The sequence below is a fragment of the Pelodiscus sinensis genome, unplaced genomic scaffold (assembly GCF_049634645.1).
Source record: "Pelodiscus sinensis isolate JC-2024 unplaced genomic scaffold, ASM4963464v1 ctg44, whole genome shotgun sequence".
Taxonomy (NCBI): domain Eukaryota; kingdom Metazoa; phylum Chordata; order Testudines; family Trionychidae; genus Pelodiscus; species Pelodiscus sinensis.
In genome coordinates, this window is record NW_027465914.1 from 65,715 (window position 1) to 86,160 (window position 20,446).

Consider the following 20,446-nt stretch of genomic DNA (forward strand, 5'->3'; position numbering starts at 1 on the left):
GTGCATAGGAGTGCAGTGGCAGCCTTCCTGAACAAAAATTGGGTACAGATCTTCCCGTACTTGGGTGACTGACTCATCAATGGCCAAGTTTAGAAACAGGCTCTCGATCCTGGGGTGTTGATGTAAGCCACTTCTAGTGACCTAGGTCTCATTCTGAATGTACCTAAGTCCACACTGGTCCCTCCCGACACAAGAGACAGAGTTCTAGACTCCACGTGGGCAAGAGTCTTCCTGCCCAAATCCCAGTTTCACACCATCATAGACCTCATTGGCAGCCTCCAGTGGTTCACCACCACTGCAGAAAGGAGCTACATGAGGCTTCTTGGGCACATGGAGGCCTGCAAATTTGTCCTATAGCATGCCACGCTGTGGCTTTGCCTTTTAAAGGCCTGGTTAGTGTACAAGCCCAACAAGGATTTGTTGCATAATTTGGTCACCCTTCTCACCTTAGTTCTAATCTAGAATATCTCAACTGGTGGCTTCAACCTCAGGGGTCTGTGAGGGAGTGCCCTTTGCCAATCCCAACTCTCTTTCTCTGGTCCTGGACGCATTGGATACAGGCTGCGGGGACATACCTGGGCAGCTCAGAACTAAGGGCCTGTGGTCACAATCAGAACTACTGCTGCACATTGGTGTCAGAGGGCTCAGGGCAGTTCACCTCGCCTTCCTTCCCCAACTGCAGGGCAGGTGTGTCTCATTACTGACAGACAACACCACAGTGATGCCCTGCATAAACCAACAAGGCGGTGCTTGCTTCTCTCTTCTATGCCTGGAACCCCTTCACCTGTGGGACTTCGGTGTAGATCACCACATCTACCTGTTCGCCTCTTACCGTCAGGGATGCAAAACAACCTACAAGACCATTTCAGCTGCTCAGTCAACACCCGTGAATGGTTCCTCAGGACAGATATTGTCCTTTCTGTCTTCCAAAGTTGGTGTTATCCCTAAATGGGCCTGGTTGCCACAAGGAGCAACAATAAGTGCATCCAGTTCTGTTCCTTCCAGACCCACAGTTGTGGATCGGTAGCAGATGCAATCAAGATATCGTGGTCCAGTCACCTGGTGTACATGTCTCTGCTCTTTCCTCTAGTACACAAGGTTCTCCTCAAGATCTGGCAGGACAAGGCGGAACTCATCCTCATAGCAGCAGTGTAGCTGCAGCAGCATAGGCTCAGCAGCCTGGTGAACCAATTTGTAGACAGACCGATAATCCTTCTGCTCCATATCCTGATTTCATCACCGAGGACCATCACCAGTTACAGCACCCTCACCCGGGGCACCTCCATTTCATGGTGCAGAAACTCCATGGTTAAACCAACTCGAGCTACAGTGCTCAGACTCCATTAGAAAGGTTCTGTTGGGCAGGAGGCAACCCTCCCCTTGGGCAACATACCTAACAATCTGGAAGTGATTTTCAGTTTGGTCCCTCGAAAAGTACATCCCCCTACAAGAAACCTCCATCTCCCTTGTGCTTGACTACTTTTTATACCTTAACCAGTGCCAGGGACTGACACTGTCATCCATTAACGTCCACGTAGTGGTTATTTGCCTTCCATCCTGGGGCTGGGGAAAGATCTCTGTTCAGCAATGCTATGCTGGGATGTTTCCTTAAGGGTTTGGAGAGGCTGTATCCCCAGGTCAGACATCCCCATTTCACAGTGGGACCTTAACCTGGTCCTCTCTAGACTTATGGGACTGCTGTCTGAGCTCCTAGCAATCTGCCCTCTAGCTTGCCTCTCTTGGAAGGTGGTCTTTGTGGTGGCTATAACCTTGGCTAGTTAGGTCTCAGAGCTCCGGGCCTTTACCTATGAGTTTCCATACACTGTCATTTGTAAGGACAAAGTGCAGCTCTGTCCGCATCTGGTGTTCCTACCCAAGGTTGTCTCCCTCTTCCATCTAAACCAGGACATTTTCCTCTTGGTTTTCTTCCCAAAACATCATGCCAACCATGTGTCAGACAGACCCTACCCTAGCCTTCTACGCTGAATGCACAAAGCCATTTTGTAAATCACCACAGCTCTTTATTGTCATGGCTGAAGGAATGAAGGGACTTCTCATCTCATCCCAGTATATTTCATTGTGGATATTTCCTGTTATTACTTTGCCAAAATTCCAGCGCCATCAGCTCACTCCACCAGAGCACAGGCATCTTTGGCAGCGTTCCTCCTACAGATTCCCATTGAGGATATTTGCAGGGCAGCAACGTGTTCCTCTATTTGCACCGTCATGTCACACCACACCATCACCCAACAGGTAAGGGGTGATGTGATGTTTCAATTAATTCTGGCTCCCTCCTCCATGGGAACTGCTTGGGTGTCATCTATCGGAATAGACATGAGCAAGCCCTCGAAAAAGAAACAAACCAGTTACCTACCTTTTTGTAACTGCTGTTCGAGATGTGTGGTCATGTCCTTTCCAAATCCCACCCCTCCCCACTGTCAGAGTAGGCTGGCATGAAGGAACTGGATGGACGGTAGGTCAGCAGGGACCTATATATGTCTCCATGAAGGCTCTCTTGTGAGGTTTCCAGTATAACCTGGCTGCTGTTCAAAATTTGGATCTCCTGCTGACTTCAATGGGAGTTGAGGGTATGACTTTGGAAACTGACAGAGGTTGCAGGGTGCATAGAATTGCCAGGATCCTCTAGAGCTGATCTCTACATTTCAGTTCATCAAAGAGTATCATGTAAAGCCTCTGCTGGCCACACTGATCATCATAATCATTGCAAAATGTCTGGATGGATAATATATAAGGCCTTCTGGACAGGCCTTACAAGCTGCGTGTCTGCATGGCCACGCACAACAAATTTTAAGCCCACACACCTCGCCTGCAGAGCCACGCAGCAGCACTCTCCTCTCACTGTCCTGCTGGATCGGAAGGTGAGTGGTGACAGAGGCAGTTTAGCAGGGCTGCATGATGGCAAGCAGGCTGCCCTGCCCCTGTTTGCTCCGGCTGGAGCCAGGGCATGGTGAGGCTTTCGCTGCTCCAGTTCCAGCTGGAGTGGACAGGCCACCATGGCCCCGTTGGTGGGGCCAGGTGGCCAGGGGTAGCTGCTTGGACGGCCGGGGCTCGAGCCGCGTGGCCAGTGGAGGCTGCCAGCAGTGGCTGTTTGGGTGGCTTTGGCTGCCAGCAGCGGCTGTTTGGGTGGCTTTCTCCTAACTTTCCAGTAATAAGCTGAGGCAGGACCAATCACCTTCATCACAAACAAGTAACATCACAAATACCTCAGTCCTCTGCTATCCCTTCAGTGGAGTTTGGATACTGCAGTGGGATCTGGCAAGCATCTTGGGTTTAATTTCCTCGTGTTGCGACGTATGGGCTCTGCTGAGCTACTCAAGCTTGGCTCCTGAATTGGCTTGTACTGGATACTTTGGGCACAGAAACCCAGTTTCGTCAGTTCTGTTGGGCCCTGAGGGATTGGCTTCTCTTGGTAGGGATCAAGAGTCCCTCAGGCTCTGTTCCTTCTTTCTGGTTTGATGGCTTTACAGGTCAAATTGAAGACATAAATTACGGTAACCAGCTGCCACTCACTCCTAAGACCAAAGTGAAGTGCCTTTCAGAATAGACTGACTGATGTCCTCACTATATTACATGCTTTGTATGAGCAACACAATAACCAATGAATACATTTAAATATCATCATTGGGCATCCAACTTAATTCATGATGGACCCAAATAAGGCAATTCATGTGTAGCAGAGCTATTTTTTATGATTTTCTGAAAATACGTGCAGCTATCACCATGTCTCTTAGTTGCACTTGCTTCACATTTTAAAGAGTCTTCACAACTACAGCTCTCTGAAAAAACCTGAATTTTTAAAATGTCAACTGCTTTGGGGGTTTTAAGAGGTTTTTTTTAAATTGTACAAATGTGCTTTTTCAAGTAGGTTAGAATGCACACTATTTTAAGTATCACCATAATGTTTTGCAAACTTTAAAAAGAACAGACATTTCTTTTCTGCACACTTTTTAAAAAGTTATGATTTGAGAGAATATGATGGCAGTCTGAAGAAAGAAAAAGACTGCATATATATATACAGTATATATATGTATGTTAATAACTGGTAGGTGCCACAGCAGCGCACAAGACAAAACTCATTCCGTTCATGGATCGGAAATCTCAGGGTGTGTCTAGACTACCGGGTTTTTTCGAAAAAAGTGGCCTTTTTTTTGAAAAACTTCCTCTGCATATAGACTGCCACTGCATTCTTTTGAAATTAAATTGAAAGAATGCAGCCGTTTTTTCGACCGCGGTAAACCTCATTTTAAAAGGAATAAAGACTTTTTTTGAAAAGAGGTGTTATTGAATGCAAATGGGGCTTTTTTGAAAAAAGGCTTTATTGAATGCAAATGGAGCTTTTTCGAAAGAGAGCATCCAGATTGCCTGGGTGCTCTCTTTCAAAAAAACGGCTCGCTTTTTTGAAATAAGTGGTTGCAGTCTAGATGTTCTCTTTCGAAAGAGGCTTGCAGTCTAGACGTAGCCTTAGAGGGAATACTACTTCTGGATGTATACTGAAAATTTATGCTTTTGAGGTCTATGAGTTGAGGCTGGTCACCAGAAGGTGAAAAGCAACTTTGTCTGGCTGTATGTAGACTGAGTAATTATTCACAATGGATGTTAATTGACTGAGAAAATTCTAATTAAGTGATTGCAAAGTCTCCAGAGGCGACTCTATCCAAGAAAACCAAACAATAGGGGATACCTGTTTACTAGTGAGATGCTTGAAACTATTTTGGGAGGTCCAGAGGTATCCTGTACCAGTTATCCTTCATCTAGGGAATAAGCTGCCAACTTGCTTGACTTAGGAGGATCACATTTGGTCTGGGTGCTTCAAGCTGGGAGAGCTATCCTTTGTGAGACAGAGGACTGTTTGGTTATCTAAGTTTAACCTTTAGGAAGTGTGTGGTGATTTTACTTTTACGTAATCTTTGTTTACATTAATTCTGCTTGCTGCTTCTCAAATTTCCATTCTTTGTGAATGAAACTCTACTTATTTTCACTGTATATGCACCTAAGAGCGGTGTGTTAAATGGATCAGTGATGCTGAGGTGAAAATAGTAAGGTGGTAAGTAGTAAACCTGTGAATTCTGGGAGTGTCCAGTGGAACAGGGGCTGGACCTTCTGGGAATATGTAGAGGGTGTGATGATTGAAGCATGCCTATTGCTTATCTGCAGGACAGCAAAGCTGGGTCCGGGTGAGAAGGGTGTGCTTGCATTTCCTGTGTCTGGCAGAGTCAGGAGCTGACACCTGGCAGGCATAGAGAATGCTTCCTCATGCCAAGGGCAGGTGGTAGTGAGATACCTCACAACCCTGCATACCCGCAGAAAGTGTTATGAAGAGTCTGTAGCACTTCAGAGAAGGTGCTTGGCTCTTTGTTAATGATGGCCCATTGATCAAAGTTCACTAGACCTATCCTCTGTCTGCTATAAAATCAATGGTCAGATCTCATTCTCCAATTTGCTGTGCATCTGAGTTTGGGGACTGAGCAGAATCATAAGGCAAAGGTTAAAGAACAACCGGCAGAGGAAGTCTGGGTTGTCAATGCTCATAGTTCTCAATAGGGAAATAATCTTCCTATGACACCTGAATATTGGAATGGTTACAACAGAGAACAAGGAAGGGAAAAAACTCTCAAGCCCCAACCAAAAATTCTTTCAATAAACCAGCTCTTGTTTTACACACAGTTCCTCAGAACATCTCTGGAGCAGATAAATGACAATGCCTGGAGCAGCCAGCTAAGCTCTGAGTTGAGCCAGCAGATGGCCGGCTATGCCAGCCCCTCCAAAGAGAAGGTTTGTTCTCTGTTAAGGTTTAGTTTCTAGTTAATTGCTCTTGGAATTCTTGTTGGAGGGCTGCATGAGACTTCTCTCTGCTTCATTGGTTTTTTTGTGTATAAAATTTGTGTTTGCTTGTTCCCTGCTCTTCCCCTGCTGGCATTTGCTTGGAGCAGCTATTGGTACTGAATTGTTCCCTAACTGGGTGGCGGAAGATGATGGGATGTGTCTGCAGCAGGGGTGCTTGGTCTTGGCTCGGTTGTTTTTTCCTGTGTCAGTGTGTGTTGCTGGGTTGGTTCTATACTGACAAGCATGTGGTGTTCTTGATATCTCAATGCTGGCCTCTTTCTTTCAGTGTTTCCTGTATAAGGCACTAGGAATTTGCTTGGCAGTTTGTCAGGACCCGGTCCATATTAAATCACAGATTCAGAAGTTTCTGAAGACAACAGATTACATGGAAGCCCCTGATAGACTGGTAAGGACCCTGTCCCTCTCCCTACCTTATCATGTACCCTCTGAATGTCCCCTGGGCAACTCAGCTCTCAGTTGTCCTGGGACAGATGCCATTTTGCTTCATGTCCTCTTTGTTGCTATTTCACTCACCCTTTGCTCCCCCCTCCCATAGGTCTCAGGCCTAATTGGCACTTTACACTACTTTGGGTGAAAGGAATTGACTTGTGGGGGTCTATTGGGCACCTGGTCAGATTCACTAACCAATATTTTTCTTGAGTAACAGGGAGTCATTTCCATCCTTTCATTCTCTGCCGAGAGCCACTTGGACCTCATCTTGAACACACTGCAGGAGTTTGGGGCAGCAATGGATAAACTTACGATTTCTGGGTTTATTGGTCACCTGAAGGTAAAGGAGCCAGGGGGTTCTCTCAAACTTCCTCTCCCTCTAAACTAGAGACAGTATCTCCTGCCCCCGGTAGAGTCTCATTGGTCAGCTAACCCTGTCCCCCAATGGATGTGCTCTGTGTGATGCTTACATTTAAGCAGAGAGGAGCACAGTCTGGATCCGTGGCTCTCTCAACTGATTTTTAGCATCTGATGTTTCATGGCTTGAATGCCTCTCCTATGCACAGTGTGTAGGAACTATACCAGTTAATTATATGGAAAAGTGTTGAATGTATTTGTAGCTGTTTTTTAAATCCAGGTTAGTAGCTGTAAAGGAGGAGGTGTTGCAAGTAACATGTGACTAACCAACCTGCTCTCTGGACAACTGTTATGGACCCTGTGCTCTAGAGCAGCGGTTCTAAAACTTTCCGCACTAATATACCCATTTTAGAAATCTGAGTTGTCTAGTGTGCCCCAAGTTTCACCTCATTTTAAACCTTCTTTCTTAGAAAATCAGGCATAAAAATACAAAAAAGTGTCACAACACACTATTACTGAAAAATTGCTTAATTTCCCATTTTCATATGCCATACGCCATTTCATAAATAAATTAATTTAAATATAAATATGTTCCTTACATTTCAATGTGCAGTATATAGAGCAGTGTAAATAGGTCATTGTGTGTATGAAATTTTAGTTTGTAACTTTGCTAGTGCTTTTTAGGTAGCCTGCTCTAAAACTAGGCAAATATCGAAATGATCTGATCTGTCCTCCTCGAAAACTTCTGCGTACCGTTGGTTGAGAACCATTTATCCAGAGGATAAAACAGCATATTAGGTCTCTTGGCCACCATTGCCAGATTTGCTGTTTACTCACTGTGCAGATCTAGGCATATCATTTAGCACCTAATTCTGTGCCTATCAGTGTCAATGACAAATCTCCCATTTATGTCACTGGGGTAGGGTCAAAACTTTGGGCTCTCTGTGTCAGAATTATCCAATCAGTATGTTTGAGACACCAATACCTCTGTGCCTCACGCAGTTATGGTTTGGCTTAAATACATTTTTCAAGTACAAGCTATTATCGCTGCCAAAAGCAATTCCTCAGTCAGCAACAGATCAGAATTTCAAGGCAAAATGAATCAGAAGTAATTGTCTCTTGTGACATTTCCAATTGTCCAGGACTACCATCATGGGAAAAGAGCCAAGACCCGCAGCACGCTGATGCTGACATACAGCAAAGTGGCTATGCATGCTCCAAAAGAGCAACTTCTGTCTCGGGTGGAGGCAGACATCACAGAGAACATCCTACACCATTATAGAACCGGTTGCCAAGTAAGAGTTTTTGCATAAGTGTTGGGGATATTACTCTGAAGTTAGATCAGTGCCTCCACTGGACCTGAGTTTTCTAAGAGAGGGCTTATTTTTCTAAAAATCTCCTTTGAACAACCGTTTGTCATGTGCATCAAATCTAAAACCTTCGTGGATGGAGTGTGAGCTGTAACAAATATCTTATTTGTTGCTGTTGTTTGTATTTTCTCTAGTTTTTCTGTGTTCTTCTGAAATTCTCTAGGTCACAGTTACATAGTATTTCAGATGCAGTCACACTCAGGCTGTGCAGTATAACACTCTAAGGCTATGTTTACACTGTGAACCTATTTCAGGGTATCAGAAGTATCCCGAAATAGCTATTCCGCATCTTTTGAGTGCGCCCGTTATTTTGAAATCCAACGGGCTCACTATCCCAACATCCCTGTAAACCTTGTTCCACGAGGGTTAAGGGACTTTTTGGAATAGTGCTTGTATTTAGTTTATTTGCTATCACTGTTTCTTGGACTATCTACTTCCCTTTCCCCATATCTGTCTTCCTATTTGTCTGCCTGCTCATTATTTCTGCTCCTTAGATATATGGCTGTCCACTTGCCAGCCCTGATTCTGGTCTCAGTGCATAGTTCTAATCTCTCCACATCACTTTGCCATTCCATTCTACTCTGTCTAAGGCTATGTCTAGGCTGCAGTACTTTTCCGGGATCCCAGAGGTATCCCAGAAAAGCAATACCGCATCCACTTTTTGGAAAAGTGGATGCGTTCTTTCACCATCCCTGTAAACCTTGATTTATGAGGAAGGAAGGGATGGCTTGAAAGAGCAGGTTTTTCCAAATTTCGAAAAAGCCTTTTTTGAAAGAAAAGCAGAGAAAGATTCATACTTTGCGTATCTTTTTCAGACTTTGCAGTCTAGACTTAGCCTAACTGAGACTCTCATTGTCAAAAAAAGTTGATCACAAATGAACCAAGTTGACATTTTCCAGTAGTTCACAAATACAAATATTAAGAACTATGGCCCCTGATATTGTCCACTGCAACACACCCAGACTGGGCACATTTCCTGCTTATTTGGAAGAGTCAGTAATAGTGATATCTCTCTACTTCATGTTCATTAACCAGGATATTTGTAGAATGTGCATAATGTGGCACAATAGAAATTGCTAGTAGCGGTTTTACATTTTGTTTTTCAGGTGTTGGGGATCAATGTTGCGAACAAGTTAAATTCTAAATAATCTGCCCTCGTATCTTGTGCATTTACTATGCACAAGTTTCTTGTTTAAATTGCATAAAATTTGTTTTCCCTCCCACATCAAGCAGGAGTCATGACTACTCTGTGTAAATGGACCTGGGTTTACTTGATCAACCTGGGCCTTTTCTTTTTCTCAGATGGGTGTAGAGCTGGGGTTCTCTGTCTTCTGGGGTCTGCAGACACTTCTCCTGAGACTAGATCTAATTTCTACTCTTCTGGAATCTGATTCTCTCAGTTTCTCACCCACATCCTCTTGTTTTTCCTGGAAATGTAGGACATGGACCTGAAATCAACCCTCATCCAGAATGCAACAGAGATTAGCTGTGCAGTTTTGAAGACTGGAGACTCCCAGGCATTTGAATTCTCTTACAAACTGGAGCTCCTTGATTACATGATGGTGAGTGATTAGGAACTTTGAAGCCTGAGCTACCAGGGATTTTGTTATTATGTAATGAGACTGATTGTCCGGGTAGATGTTATTCTTTCCATTGGCTGTAGCTATACTACTGCAGTGTCATGATTTACCTGCCTGGCACCCAGAATGCTGGGTCCACTGTGCTTGGCCGGGATGCTGGCATATTGTGGGCTGTAACTGGAAGGAATGGATAGTGTCTGATGAGTTGCCAGGATACAGCTTGCTGACCTGTGTATAGCAGATGTCTCTACGGTCCATTTCTGAGGCAGAGAGCCACTGAAACAGTGTCTGTTTCTTACAGGTCTGGCATAAAGCCCTGTTTCAGAAGGTGAGGGGGAGGCTTCTCTGCCTTTCAAACCCACTTCCTATTTTTATGTCTCTGTTCATGCATTTCAGGACTTCATTAAAAAGGAACCATTGGATTCCCTGGTGTCTCCAGTTCGTTACGAGGCAATGTTTGCGATTGGACAGCTGTGGTAGGATATTCTATGCCATATTTCTTGGCACTGTGATGTCTTCTCATTTGTTAATTCATGAGTGTCGGGTTGGGAGCAGGCTGATGCTCACATGGTGTTTTTGTTTTGAGGGTTTGAATGCGTCATGTCTGTTTGGAGATTTGTGCTTGAAAGGCACAAGAGTGGAGGTTGTGGGGCATGCCATACTACGGAGAAGAGTTCAGGTGGGGATGGAGGTGTCTGGCTAGCTGGCAGGGGGAAGGAAGCTGGTGGATTCCTCTAAAAAGGGAATTGAAGTTTTAGCTTTACTTCTAGATGAGCAAATAATTAACAGAGGTACAAAGAGGTGCACAGCTGCAAAGTGAAGGGCTGTTTGCATTTGGGGTTCTAGATTGGGATAATCTTTATTCATTTAACCCATGTTTTACTTGGCTATGGTATTGAATCTAACACGTGACTTCTCTTTCTGTCTTCTGACAGCAAACTCAAACCATCTCTGACCCTGGAGGAAAACCGTGAGATCCTTGATCTGTGTTTTAAAAGTGTATTTCCCCTTCCTCCCTTGGAGAAGATGAAAGAGGAAGGCAAGAAACTAGAGGATACTCTGCACATAGAGGTATATGACACCAATTCCCCTCTGGCAGACTCCACTGAGATCTCTGCCCAGCAAGCACTGGGTGATAGCAGCCACACATGGCCTCCCTGCAAAGTCATGGCTAACTTCACCTCCACCTCCTGCAGAAATTATCTGGTGTTGAGCCTCACTCCTTCTCTTCTGGTTTCAGTTGATGTATGAGTGCTCCTTCGAAGCCCTTAGTGAGCTAATGAAGATCCTGCTTGAGGAAGAACCAACCCCAGACTGGTTCCAGGAAATGTTTCATGTGAGTAGCCCATAGGACCAGGGTGATAATTGTTTCTTGTGTTATAGCAGGGATGATGCTCAAGCTTCTGTTGTGGAGGAATTTTCCGCAGCGGGTGAATTTTAGGGAGAAAGCATCAATTTTTTCCTGAAGTAAGTGGGAATGTGTCCCATTGAAATCCATGGGAGCTGTTCCATTTTATGCCAGTGGTGGACTGAGATCTAGTTTTTCCAGTATAGTTAACACTACATGGACAGGAAAGAAAATCATCAGTGCAGTAACCAAATTCAAGAGGACCAGTGAGAACTGATCACCTCTTGTAAAAGGAATGAATTAGTATTGAGTTAAGCTCTGTGTATGGAAACTCATTCACCAAAGACTTCCTGCTCTTCAGACATAAACAGAATAGTTTGAAGAGCTGAGGGGAGGGGAGTTAGGTGCAACGTTGGTATGAAAATAAAGTTATAAAAGGAGCTGGGCTGGGGAGACTTCTCTGCTCCTCTCTGTCATTTGCCACTCAGCATGGGAGAAGCTGTCCAGGAAAGAGAACACAGCACCGGACCCCAAACTGCATGCAATGTGCTAGACAGCTGCCATCAGACAGTCTACAGAAGCCCTCACATACACAGAGCCAGACTCATCTCTCATGTAACTCCTTTGGCTTTGATGGAGTTATGTACACCAGAGGTGAATCTGGTCCCTGGGACTTGTATATACAAGGGTCTCTTTTTGGAGACATATAAATCTTTTGCTATATGGAAGTTAAATGCTTTGGAGAGGGATTTTAGTGACAATCAAACCTATTTAAAAGAAACGTTTGGGAGGGATTTTCTGGTACTAACTTTGTCCATTCTCCTGCTTTGCCAACAGCTACTAGAAACCTGGCTCAGTTCAGAGAAGGAGTGGGAGAGAGGAAGGGCCTTGCAGGCCAGTGTCTGGCTGCTAACTGCCTATCAGGAGATAGTTAATAGCACAGTGAGTATAGTTCTACTCTTCCTTGAGCTGACTTCCCCACTTAAATCAAATCTGACATTCAACGTGAATGCATGAGAAATTCTACTAGGCCTGCAGCTGGGGCCTCAAAGTGACTAAGATCCCTCTGCTTCCATAAGAGAAAGGTTTCCATAAGAGTGCTGTGACAGCACTCAGGCCAGACTATAAGAAACAGGGCAGGCAGTTCCCCAGACGAGTGATTTTATAATTAGATTCACCAAACCAGTAAGAAAAGAGCTTCTACTCTGGTTAACAAAATACCAAACAATAGTACCCTTTAGGCATTCCAGACCTTGGTTCCCATCTAGACAACTAAGTCTAATATAATCACCAATCACAAAGGACTAGACACTTATCCTTAGGTTAATATGAATCACAGGTCTTCCCTAAATATCAGCCAATCCTTAATAACCGAATATCAGATTTGTTGTTAAAAGGAAAAAGAAGAGAGTTACAAATGGTTAAGTGATAGATATTTGTTAAAATGACTTTCACTTTTCATAGTTCAGGATCACAACCATGGTGGAATAAACGGCTGGCTTGTAAAAGTCTCTCTGGAATCATGCTAACCGGTCAACATCCAGAATCAGTTTAGATGCAAAGGCTGTTAGTTTTTCCATGCATTTCCCAGACTATTCCAAATAATTATTTGGAAGATCTATGTCCTATGGCTTACACGTCCCCTGTTCAAAGTTTAAGCAGACTGGAGAGAGAAGATCAGTCCCATAACTTGTCTTTTATAGTTATTCTAGCCGGTTGGCAAGCCTCCTCACAGAAATTGTCGAAGCAGGATCTCTCCCTGAGAAAGAATAGGTCATGCAGATCTCCTGTCGTGCTTTGTTTTGAAGTTAATTTTCTATTTCCTATGCATACACTGGTAAATGGGTGATAGTCATTCACATAAGGTAATTAGCCGATCGTGGTCTTCCATTACAACACAGATAGTTAAGCTGAAGGCAATGTAAAAAATATTTTCTTGTACTGTCTTATATCTTTGATCTTAAGGTTAACTGAAGACAGTTACATATCATTAAGGCAATTAAGACATGAAAAGGAATTGGAATCTACAAGCTAATTTGGTTATGTTAAACTTCTAGCAAGATATAAATACAGACAATAATACATAACATCTACCTTTCATATCTATTACCAAAATTCATGATGTTGGTGATCGCTAGTCTAGGACTTTTCTTTGGGTTCGTCTAGACTACAGGGTTTTGTCGACAGAAGTTTTGTCGACAGTATCTGTCGACAAAACTTCTGTCGACAAAGAGGGTCTGGACACATTCAGTTCTGTTGACAAAGCAAGCTGCTTTGTCAACAAAACCCTGTAGTCTAGACACAACCCTACATGCAATAACACCTTCTGTCGACAGAAATCTGTCGACAGAAGGTGTTATGCCTCGTAAAATGAGGTTTACCAGCGTCGACAAAACTGCTGAGTTCTGTCGACGTTATGTCGACAGAACTCAGCGGTAGTGTAGATGCAGGTATAGTTGTGTCGACAAAAGTCCACTTTTGTCGACAAAACTCAGTAGTCTAGACACACCCTTTGAAATAACATATAAGTGACTTGTCTTGATACAATTGCAGTGCCGCTTGTTAAGTTATTGTGGGTCACACATAGGTTGGCTGTGTCAGTGTCATAGATGCATTCTTATACTCTCAGGCTGTTAAAGTTGAATTTCTATTTCTATTTAATCAGATAAGAACATAAAACATGAATGGCCATTCTGGATCCCCCAGACAAATGGTTCATGTATCCTGTCTTCTGACAGTGGTGGGTGTTATATGCATCAGAGGGAACAAACAGAACAAGGCAATTGTTGAGTGATCTCTCCCCTGTTGTCCAGTCCCAGCCCCAGGCAGTCAGAGATATAGGGACACCCATATCATGCATCTCTGATCATCTTATATGGCTCTATCATACCCCCCTGTAAGCATCTCTTTTCTAAGATGAATGGTCCCAGTCCTTTTAACTTCTCCTTGTATGAGTTGTCCCATATCCCATATCATTTTTGTTGCTTTTCTCTGAACTTTTTCCAATTATAACCTAACTTTATTTAAGTTGTAGGACTACAATTGCTTGCAGTATTCAAGGTGTGGGTGTACCATGGATTTGAAACAGTGGCATGATAAGAACATAAGAACATAAGAACATAAAAACATAAAAACGGCCGTACTGGGTCAGACCAAATGTCCATCTAACCCAGTATCCTGTCTACCGACAGTGGCCAGCACCAGGTGCCCCAGAGAGGCTGGACCGAAGACAATGATCAAGCGATTTGTCTCCTGCCATCCCTCTCCAGCCTCTGACAAACAGAGGCCAAGGACACCATTTTATCCCTTGGCTAATAGCCTTTCATGCACCTAGCCTCCATGAAATTATCTAGCTTCTCTTTAAACTCTATTATAGTCCTAGCCTTCACAGCCTGATCTGGCAAGGAGTTCCACAGGTTGACTACACGCTGTGTGAAGAAGAACTTTCTTTTATTAGTTTTAAACCTGCTACCCATTAATTTCATTTGGTGTCCTCTAGTTCTTCTATTATGGGAACTAATAAATAACTTTTCTTTATCAGCCCTCTCCACACCACTCTTGATTTTATAGACCTCTATCATATCCCCCCTCAGTCTCCTCTTTTCTAAACTGAAAAGTCCCAGTCGCTTTAACCTCTCCTCATATGGGACCCGTTCCAAACCCCTAATCATTTTAGTTGCCCTTTTCTGAACCCTTTCAAAGGCCAAAATATCTTTTTTGAGGTGAAGAGACCACATCTGTACACAGTATTCAAGATGTGGGCGGACCATAGTTTTATACAGGGGTAATAAGATATTCTGGGTCTTATTTTCTATCCCTTTCTTAATAATTCCCAGCATCCTATTTGCCTTTTTGACCGCCGCTGCACACTGCGTGGAAGTTTTCAGAGAACTGTCCACAATAACTCCAAGATCCCTTTCCTGATTTGTCGTAGCCAAATTAGCCCCCATCATACTGTACGTATAGTTGGGGTTATTTTTCCCGATGTGCATTACTTTACATTTATCCACATTAAATTTCATTTGCCATTTTGTTGCCCAATCACTCAGTTTGGTGAGATCTTTTTGGAGTCCCTCACAGTCTGCTTCTGTCTTGACTATCCTAAACAGTTTTGTATCATCTGCAAACTTTACCACCTCACTGCTTACCCCTTTCTCCAGATAATTTATGAATAAGTTGAAAAGGATTGGTCCCAGGACTGACCCTTGGGGTACACCACTAGTTACCCCTCTCCAATCTGAAAATTTACCATTTATTCCTACCCTTTGTTTCCTGTCTTTTAACCAGTTCTCAATCCAAGAAAGGACCTTCCCTCTTATCCCATGGCCATGTAATTTACACAAGAGCCTTTGGTGAGGGACCTTGTCAAAGGCTTTCTGAAAATCCAAGTATACTATAACTACTGGATCCCCCTTGTCTGCATGTTTGTTAACCCCTTCAAAGAACTCTAACAGATTAGTAAGACAGGATTTCCTTTTACAGAAACCATGTTGACTTTTGTCCAATAAATTATGCTTTTCTGCATGCTTCACAATTTTATTCTTTACTATTGTTTCTACTAATTTGCCCGATACTGAAGTTAGACTTACCGGTCTGTAATTGTCAGGATCGCCTCTAGAGCCCTTTTTAAATATTGGTGTCACGTTAGCTACCTTCCAGTCATTAGGTACGGAAGCCGATTTAAAGGATAGGTTACAAACTACAGATAATAGCTCACCAATTTCCCATTTGAGTTCTTTTAGAACCCTTGGATGAATGCCATCCGGTCCCGGAGATTTGTTAACATTAAGTTTTTCTATTTGTTCCAAAACCTCCTCTAATGACACTTCAATCCGGGACAGTTCCTCAGATTCATCACCCACAAAGGACGGTGCAGATTCAGGAATCTCCCCAACGTCCTCAGCCGTGAAGACTGAAGCAAAGAAATCATTTAGTTTCTCAGCAATGGCTTTATAGTCCTTGATTGCTCCTTTTATAGCTCAATCATCTAAGGGACCCTCAGGTTTTTTAGCAGGCTTCCTGCTTCTAATGTACTTAAAAAAACATTTTGTTATTTCTTTTTGAGTTTTTGGCTAGCTGTTCCTCAAAATCTTTTTTTGCTTTTCTTATTACATTTTTACACTTGATTTGACAGTGTTTATGTTCCTTTCTATTTATCTCACTAGGATTGGACTTCCACTTCTGAAAAGATACCTTTTTGTCCCTCACTGCTTCTTTTACATGGTGGTTAAGCCACGGTGACTCTTTTTTAGGTCTCTTGCTATGTTTTTTAATTTGGGGTATACATTTAAGTTGGGCCCCTGTTATGGTGTCTTTAAAAAGTTTCCATGTAGCTTTCAGGGACTTTGCTCTAGTCACTGTGCCTTTTAATTTCTGTTTAACTAACCTCCTCATTTTTGGTGTAATTCCCCTTTTTGAAATTAAATGCCAGGGTGCTGGACTGCTGAGGTGTTCTTCCCACCACAGGAATGTTGAATGTTATTATATTATGGTCACTATTCCCAAGCGGTCCGGTAACGGTTATATCCTGGACCTGATCCTGCACTCCACTCAGGACTAAATCGAGAATTGCCTCTCCCCTTGTGGGTTCCTGCACCAGCTGCTCCAAGAAGCAGTCATTTAAGCCATTGAGAAATTTTATCTCCGCTTCTCTTCCTGAGGTGACATGTATCCAGTCAATATGGGGGTAATTAAAGTCCCCCATTATTATAGAGTTCTTTATTTTGGTAGCCTCTCTAATCTCCCTCAGCATTTCAATGTCAGTATCGCTGTCCTGGTCAGGTGGTCGGTAATATATCCCTATTGCTAATTTATTATTATTTATCATATTATTATTCATCCCTTTTCCTAGTGGTTCCTAACATACCATTAGCATTTTTAACTGCAGCTGCGTGTTGAACAGATGTTTTTAGAGGACTATCCACAATGACTCTGAGATTTTTCTTGAGTGCTACAGCTAATTTAGACCCCATCAATTTGCATGTACAACAAGGATTATGTTTTCCAATGTGCCGTACCCAGGTACAGTAATGGAGTTCACAATAAGGAAGGCAAATAATGTCCAGTATAGCCGGAGAACTTTCATTCTTCATTCTTTTTTAATTAGCCTCAGGAAACTTTTGATCACTTTGGATATCTGATTGGGCTATTAGCACCATATACCTGTGCTTCAATTACCTCATCGCGTCAGTGGGTGGTTGACTGTATCAACTGTATTCTCAATATACAAGGTGAGGAGACCATGAGCAGGTGTAAGTAACTCTTCACTTTCTTTCATTGTTGTAATGACCCTTTTTTCCATCTGTAATTCTTTCTGTCTTGTTAGCGACACTTATATAACAGAATGATTGGGGCCTTGTAAGTACATTGCTGGAAGAGAACTGCACAAATAATAAATAATCTGCAAATATTAGAGGGTGGGCAAAATATAGCACACAGGCCAGATCTGCCCTTCTCCCCAGAATTTCTGTCTGGAGCGCTCAGCTGATTAGCAAGCATGCCAGCAGCATGTGTTCAGCTGCCCCTCTCCGACCTTGCTCCATCCTATCTGCTGCTAGTGGTGTGTGGAGGGGAGGTGAGCAGGGAGGCGTGCAGAAGTCAGGGTGACCCCTTTGCCCCTGTCATCATCTCTGCAGAGCAGAGTTTGGGGAGAGGGACACATACAATAGTGCTGCTCCAGTCTGAAGTATGGTGAGTAACGGAGTGCCTATCTAAAGAGGCAGTGCACTGTTTCTAAGATTTCTCTGGCAGCCAGCATGTCCCTCTCTCTCTCTCTCTCTCTCTCTCTCTCTCACACACACACACACACACACACACACACACACACACACACACACACACACATGGTTTCACACACACTCTCTCCCCTGCCATATGCCCATATGTCCCCCCCTCTGCAGAGTGGGGTGGGGAGAGGGAGATGACAGAGCAGGACAGCTTTCCCTTAAAGAGACAGTTCATGATTTAGAAGTGAGCGAAGAGCCTGGGTTTCCTACCTAAGCTTTTGGTCAGCCCCATCTCTTTTACAATGAGAGTTCAGTAGAGGGATTCTCCTCCAAATCAGAACCTCAGAACAATCTACATGAGTTGTGCTTGACTAAGAGATTAGATTTAAATACTGAGAGCAGAGTGGCTACTGAAACCAGATATACAGAGAAAGATGCTCCACACAGAATACAGTGCCTGTTTAATCCTGTATGAATCACAATGAATCATATGCCATTACTGTTAACTTTCAGACATAGGGGCTACGTCTAGACTACATCCCTTTTTCGGAGGGATAAGGGATCTTTCGGGAAAGGCTTAATTTTCCACAAGATCAGCATCTAGACTGGCGCTTTTCTCCAGCAAAGCTCCGTGCCGAAAAAAGCTGCAGCCATTTTTATGCTAATGAAGTGGGGGAGATTTAAATCCCCACTTCATTAGCAATTGCGATACGTCTAATTTACATCCCTTTTCCGAAAAAGGGATATAGTCCACACATAGCCTGATGGTAAAATTCTAACTCCATTAAAGTCAACAAGAATTTCGTCATTGGCTTTAGTGGGGCCAAAATTTCACACACAGCTGGTAATAACATACCCCCATAGATCCGCCTGTATGATTATCTATGGATCAGAGGTTCAGTTTTATTAAATGTTGCCATACTTTTTCTCCTTTTCTCTATCCTAGGTCAGTGCAGAAACCTGGGGTCAGCAGAGGAGGAGCTGAGATGTCTCCGTGAGGCACTAACAACTCCAGACCCTGAGGCTCTGTTTCAAGCATCTTGCAAAATGGCTAAGGTAACAGACACTAGGGGTGTGTCTAGACTACAGGGTTTTGTCGACAAAAGTGGACTTTTGTCGACAAAACTATACCTGCGTCCACACTGCCGCTGAGTTCTGTCAACATAACGTCGACAGAACTCAGCAGTTTTCTTGACGCTGGTAAACCTCATTTTACGAGGCATAACACCTTCTGTCGACAGAGTTCTGTCGACAGATGGTGTTATTGCCTGTAGGGTTGCGTCTAGACTACACTGCCATGTCGACAAAGCAGCTTGCTTTGTCGACAGAACTCAATGTAGTCTAGACGCTCTTTGTCGACAGAAGCCTGTAGTCTAGACGTACCCTAAGTGACTGTTCTAGTGGCTGTGCACCATTCATTTTCCCTTGTCCAGAGGACTGGAAAAGGGCAAATATAGTGCCCATCTATAAAAAGGGAAATAAGAACAACCCAGGAAACTACAGACCAGTTAGTTTAACTTCTGTGCCTGGGAAGATAATGGAGCAAGTAATTAAGGAAATCGTCTGTAAACACTTGGAAAGTGGCAAGGTGCTAGGGAACAGCCAGCCTGGATTTGTAAAGAACAAATCATGTCAAACCAATCTGATAGTTTTCTTTGATAGGATAACGAGTCTTGTGGATAAGGGAGAAGTGGTGGATATAGTATACCTAGACTTTAGTAAGGCATTTGATACAGTCTCGCATGATATTCTTATCAATAAACTAGGTATTTACAACTTAGATGGGGCTACTAAAAGGTGGGTGCATAACTGGCTGGATAACCATACTCAGAGAGTAGTTATTAATGGGTCACAATCCTGCTGGAAAGGCAAACAAGTGGGGTTCCACAGGGGTCTGTTTTGGGACCGGCTTTGTTCAATATCTTCATCAACAATTTAGATATTGGTATAGAAAGTACGCTTATTAAGTTTGCAGATGATACCAAGCTGGGAGGGGTTGCGACTAATCTGCAGGATAGGGTCATAATTCAAAATGACTTGGAGAAATGGTCTGAGGTAAATATGATGAAGTTTAAGACAAATGCCAAGTTCTCCACTTAGGAAGGAACAATCAGATTCATACATACAGAATGGGAAGCGACTGTCTGGGAAGGAGTACGGCAGAAAGGGATCTAGGGGTTATAGTGGACCACAAGTTGAATATGAGTCAGCAGTGTGATGCCGTTGCAAAGAAAGCAAACATGATTCTGGGATGCATTAACAGGGGTGTTGTGAGCAAGACATGAGAAGTCATTCTTCTGCTCTACTCTGCACTGGTTAGGCCTCAATTGGAGTATTGTGTTCAGTTCTGAGCACCGCATTTCAAGAAAGATGTGGAGAAATTGTAGAGGGTCCAGAGAAGAGCAACGAGAATGATGAAAGGTCTAGAGAACATGACCTATGAGGGAAGGCTGAAGGAATTAGGTTTGTTTAGTTTAGAAAAGAGAAGATCGAGGGGGAACATGATAGCAGTTTTCAGATATCTAAAAGGGTGCCATAAGGAGGAGGGAGAAAACTTGTTCATCTTGGCCTATGGGGATAGAACAAGAAGCAATGGGCTTAAACTGCAGCAAGGGAGATTTAGATTGGACATTAGGAAAAAGTTCCTAATTGTCAGGGTAGTCAAACACTGGAATAAATTGCCCAGGGAGGTTGTGGAATCTCCGTCTCTGGAGATATTTAAGAGTAGGTTAAATAAATGTCTATCAGGGATGGTCTAGACAGTATTTGGTC

The 20,446-nt window shown here is 43.3% G+C and overlaps 1 protein-coding gene across 1 annotated transcript in view; it reads left to right on the forward strand.

Moving 5' to 3' along the window:
- Nucleotides 1-888: 888 nt before the first annotated feature.
- LOC142824871 (maestro heat-like repeat-containing protein family member 2B) overlaps nucleotides 889-20,446 on the forward strand; it is a 41,431-nt gene continuing 21,873 nt past the window's right edge. The window contains exons 1-11 of the mRNA XM_075916661.1: nucleotides 889-2,253; nucleotides 5,686-5,793; nucleotides 6,131-6,250; nucleotides 6,512-6,634; nucleotides 7,794-7,946; nucleotides 9,461-9,583; nucleotides 9,998-10,077; nucleotides 10,537-10,846; nucleotides 11,787-11,891; nucleotides 17,056-17,179; nucleotides 18,621-18,730. Coding sequence (XP_075772776.1) covers nucleotides 2,227-2,253; nucleotides 5,686-5,793; nucleotides 6,131-6,250; nucleotides 6,512-6,634; nucleotides 7,794-7,946; nucleotides 9,461-9,583; nucleotides 9,998-10,077; nucleotides 10,537-10,846; nucleotides 11,787-11,891; nucleotides 17,056-17,179; nucleotides 18,621-18,730 — 1,383 coding nt within the window. The 5' untranslated portion in view covers nucleotides 889-2,226. The remainder of the gene's footprint in view (nucleotides 2,254-5,685; nucleotides 5,794-6,130; nucleotides 6,251-6,511; nucleotides 6,635-7,793; nucleotides 7,947-9,460; nucleotides 9,584-9,997; nucleotides 10,078-10,536; nucleotides 10,847-11,786; nucleotides 11,892-17,055; nucleotides 17,180-18,620; nucleotides 18,731-20,446) is intronic.